General features: G+C 55.2%; 1 protein-coding gene across 1 annotated transcript; it reads right to left on the bottom strand.

Moving 5' to 3' along the window:
- Window positions 1-2,033: 2,033 nt before the first annotated feature.
- On the bottom strand, window positions 2,034-4,478 carry POU4F1 (POU class 4 homeobox 1). Its single transcript, XM_066313426.1, is given in 4 exon segments — window positions 2,034-2,816; window positions 2,819-2,979; window positions 2,981-3,150; window positions 3,992-4,478. Coding segments are annotated over 4 exon segments (1,164 nt in total). The 5' UTR covers window positions 4,115-4,478; the 3' UTR covers window positions 2,034-2,106.
- Between the last annotated feature and the right edge of the window lie 232 nt (window positions 4,479-4,710).

Raw genomic sequence — 4,710 nt, forward strand, 5'->3', positions numbered from 1 at the left:
TTTGTTGTTTGTGTTTGTGCATTAAAGAAAATATTTACAATCGTCTTTCTTATCTTTTTTTCCCCCTTTTTTTTCTTTTTTTTTTTTTTTTTCCTCTTTTAAATCTAAATACAAGAATGTGACAAGAACGTTTGTGTTTTCGGTGAAAACAGGCAGTTAAACTGTGATATTACACCATCCACAAAAGATTCTACCAGAAGCTAGTCTATTTAGTGCTCAGTTTCAAAATGCATAGAATGTTTGCGCTGCAAACAATGATACACAAAATAATAATATTAATAATAAAATAAATAGATAAATAAATAGATAAATAAATAAATAATATCGAGACTTTATCACGGATCTATCAATGCCTTCTCCCCCTCTTTTTTTTCCTTTTCTTTGATATTTCTTTTCTTTTTTTTTTTTTTTTTTTTTTTTTTTTTCTCCCCCAGGTCATGTCATGCATGATTTCAGTCTATTGATTGTTTTGATTTTAACGGAATGGTATTTTCTTTTCAGATTTGATTTTTTTTTTTTTTTTTGAAAGCCTCAGCAGTCTCTCGGCAAGAGACAGATTCAGAGATGGCTTCTGCACGTCGCTCCCCTTTTTACCTAACAAGCCCTGATAATTTTGTTTGTTTTCAATCCGCGAGACATGTAACGCACCTTGACGCTTATTAGCAATACCAGCATCGTTATGACCGAATAACATCATCGCTTCCAATCCAAGAGACTGTGATAGTGCAAATTGAACCCCACACACCCCTCCCAAAAGCTTTCCTCCACAAAACGTTTATGATTTACAATAAACGACTTTTAAGCCCAAGCGGTTTTCTGTCGTGTATTTGTCCCCAACATGCACACCCCTCAGAAACAAATGTCATTTCAAACCCATCACCGGTGATTTCTTTTTGCCTACCGGGTGCAATAACCTCCAGCCCTTGGAGGAAACCAAGGGAGGACCTTAACCTAAATCCAGCAGATTTGGTGGGGATGCCGGGGGGCATACGGTTGGGAGCAGCGGGGAGGGAGGGAGGAGAAAGAACATAGTTAGCCACGAGCCTTAATGAGTCTGAACATAATCTTTTGGAGAGCATCCCCGCTCTGGCAGGTTTGGCATCTGCCTCCAGATGCATCTCTGCAGAGAGAGGGACCTGTCTTTGGACACAGCTGGGAACGCAAACCACGCAGGCTAGGGAGGAGAGACAAAGGGGTTGTGGAGTAACTTTTTTTTTTTTTTTTTTTTTTTTTTTTTTTTTTTTTCCTTGAGCCAGCTATGATTATTGAGGCAACAACGGAGAGGAAAGGGACTGCTCCCTAGCCTCGGGGGGCCGCTCCCCCGCTCCCGGCCCTTGCCCCGCTCTCACCGTTCCCCCAGGCACAGTCAAGATCCATCGCCAAAGCCTCGCGCAAAACCGCGTTCGAGGAAAAATAAAAAAAAAACAACAGAAAGGAAAAAACCAAAACAAGACAAAAACAAAGAAAAATAAAGATCAAAACAAACAAACAAAAAACCCAAACCCAAGCCGACCAAAGAAAAAGTTCCCCCGCACCAAACCACCGCTGTCCTCATTCATTACTAAGCCAAGGAAAAGAAAGAAAAGCAGAAAGTAATGAAAAGAGACCCAAACCAAACGTAGCATCATCATCACCGACAGTTTCGCCTTCCGGGTTTGTTGGTCGGTTTTGTTTTCCTTCGGAAAGTTGTGACTTAGGTTTCTCGGTTTGTGGCTGTTGCTGTCACGGTATTTATTCGTGTGTCTGTGTGTGTTTACGCTTTAAGTTGCTCTTTCTCCCGCTTTCTGTCGGGGGGTGGGGGGGGGCAGAGAAGGGAGAGGGCCGCAGAAGTGACCCCCTGGGCTTCTAGAGCGTTTTTACCTTCTCTCTCCTCCTTCTTCTCGTTGGTGTCCCGGTGTCTTTTTTGTTTTAATAATTGATAGCGCACCCCCCACGCACGCCCCCCCTCTCCCCGAGTAGTTCGCGTTTAATTTCTACATCGTCCCTTGGTCCCCAGGAGCCTCCCACGGCGTCTCAGGCGACGGTGGCGGTGCGTGGGCGTCCCCCGCGGCCCCGGCCCGGCCCCCCCGGTGCCCCCGGGGCCGGGGCCGCCCCTCCCGCCCGCCCCTAGTAGGTGGCGGAAAATTTCATCCGTTTCTGCTTCTGTCTCTGGTTGCAAAACCAAACCCGCACCACGTTCTTTTTGAGGTCCAATTTCTCGGCGATGGCGGCGATCTTCTCGGAGGAGGGCCGGGGCTGGACGGCGAAGTACGCCTCCAGAGAGCGCTTCTCCGGGGCAGCGATGGAAGTCCGCTTGCGCTTCTTCTCGCCCCCATTGAAGAGCTCGGGCTTGTTCATTTTTTCCCGCTGGGCGCCCTCGGCCTCCTCCAGCCAGGCCTGCAGGATGGGCTTGAGGGCGATCATGTTGTTGTGGGAGAGGGTGAGGGACTCGAAGCGGCAGATGGTGCTCTGGCTGAGGGAGCCCACGCCCGGGATCTTCAGGTTGGCCAGCGCCGAGCCCACGTCGGCCTGGGTCACCCCCAGCTTGATGCGGCGCTGCTTGAAGCGCTCGGCGAAGGCCTCCAGCTCTCGCGGGTCCGTGTCCGAGTCGCAGATGGAGGCCAGGCCGGCCGCCCCCACCACCGCCGCCGCCGAGGCCACCTGCCCCGCGGCGCCGTGGTGCGCGGCCACCAGCCCCGGGTGCGGCAGCCCCGACGGCATGTTCATGGCGGCCGGGTGCGAGAGGTGGCCCAGGCCGTGCATGTGCGAGTGCGGGTGGGCCGAAGTGGAGATGAGGCCGCCGCCGCCCCCGCCGCTGCCGCCGCCGCCCCCTCCCCGCCGGCCCCGCCGCCTCCGCCGCCCGCCCCGTCGTGGCCGCCGCCGCCGCCGCCTCCGCCGCCGCCTCCGCCGGGCATGAGAGCGAGGGAGGGGGAGGTGATGTGGTCGAGGAGGTCGCCGGGCTCCAGCGCCTGGTGATGGTGGTGGTGGTGGTGGTGACGCCAAGGGCACGGTGGAGGTGGAGGTGCAGGGCACGCTGTTCATGGTGTGGTACGTGGCGTCGGGCTTGAACGGGTGGCTCTTGCCCTGCGAGACGGCGATGTCGACGGCGGCCAGAGCCTCGGCCCGCGCCAGCAGGGTCTCATCGAGGCTGGCGAAGATATTGCTCTGCAGCTGCAGGAGACACAAAACAGAGCGGGGTGCGGGGAGAGGAGGGCAAGGAGGCAGAGAGAGGGCAAAGTGCGGAGGAGGAAGGGGACGGGCGGGGGATAGCGTGGGGATTGAGGGAGCGCCGTGGAAAAGGAGGGGGAAAGTCGAGGGACGGGAGAGAGAGGTGGGCAAAGTTGGGGTGACGGCCGGGGAGCCGGCAGTAGGATCAGCGTGTACAGGGAGTACGGGATCGGGGGAAAGAGGCAAGAGATTGGGGAAAGGTGGTATAGCAGGCGACAGCCCGGGAAGTGAGGGGAAACAGGGGGATGGGGTAGAATAATGGGGGATGGGAGGGGGAAGAAGCGAGAAGAGGCAGCAAAACAGGAAAAGAAGCAGAGTAGAAAGGTAAGAGGCAAGGGGGAATCGGAAAAGGAGAAGGAAGGAATGAAGGGAACAAATAAGAATAAATTAAAAGGGGGGGGGGGGAAATGGGACGAAAGGAGAAGAGAAAGGAGGAGAAGAAATGGATCTGTAACTCTCAGCTGGGGAATTGTGTCAAACACAAGAGCACATAAAACGCATTCCTTTCAGAGGCCGAGTCATAAAATTAATACAGAAAGTGGATGAAGTCGGGAGACTCGTGTGAACACCGCTTTCAAAAAAGATCACAGGCGCTCAGATGATTGCAGAGGAAGACATGAAAAAACATTAAGCGCCGCTTGTCAAAATGTGCCTCGCAGCGGTTTTTTATTAATGCACATACACATACATGCACTATACAGAAAAGAGAGAGAGAGAAAGAAAGAAAAGTGTGTGCGTGTAAGGAGAGAAAGAAAGAAGAGAGCTGCAGCTGTCTGTCCCTTACCGGTGGAGTTGGTAGACATGCTCTTCTTATTGCTTCCGAGCTGGAGTGTAGAGAGGGGTATTTGTGCTCAGGTAGGGTGGGATGCATGGCAAAATGAGGCTGTTTGCTGTTCATGGACATCATCTTGAAGGCTTGGCATGTAAATCCACAAACACTCCTAAAGTCGGGGGAAAAGTGCTCTCCGGGCTCTCTCCTCCCCCGGGGGAAGCCGCTGACAGCGGCGGGTGGCGGTGGCGGAGCCGGTGGTGGCGGCGGTGCCGCAGCGGACCCTGCCCCCGCCGCCGCCGCTGCCGCGGTGGCCGAGGCTGGGCTGGGTTGGCGAGCGGGCGGCAAGGCTCCCTCCGGCCCCCGCCGTGTCCCTCGCTCCCTCCCTCACTCAGTTCTCTGCCTGCCGCTGCCCGGCGCCGGCGCGCTGCGCTGCGCTCTGCCCGCACCTGAGCCCCGCATCCCGTGGCTACCGCCGGGCGGGCTCTCGCGAGAGCGCGGCGGCTCCGGCTTTGACAGACATCAGCTGTCTCCCCCCTTCCTCCTCCTCCTCCTCCTTCTTTTCCTCCTCCTTCTTTTCCTCCTCCTCCTCCTCCTCCTTTTCCTCCCGCCGCCCCCGATCCTTGCCTCCCCGCCCTTGTTGCATCTCCCGCAGCCCTGGCCCGTCTCGCCGGGGCGGCGGCCGGGGCCACTCTTATAGCGAGCGGCACCGAGCACCGGGCGGCTGCGGCACC

This window comes from Sylvia atricapilla, chromosome 2 (genome assembly GCF_009819655.1).
Source record: "Sylvia atricapilla isolate bSylAtr1 chromosome 2, bSylAtr1.pri, whole genome shotgun sequence".
NCBI lineage: Eukaryota > Metazoa > Chordata > Aves > Passeriformes > Sylviidae > Sylvia > Sylvia atricapilla.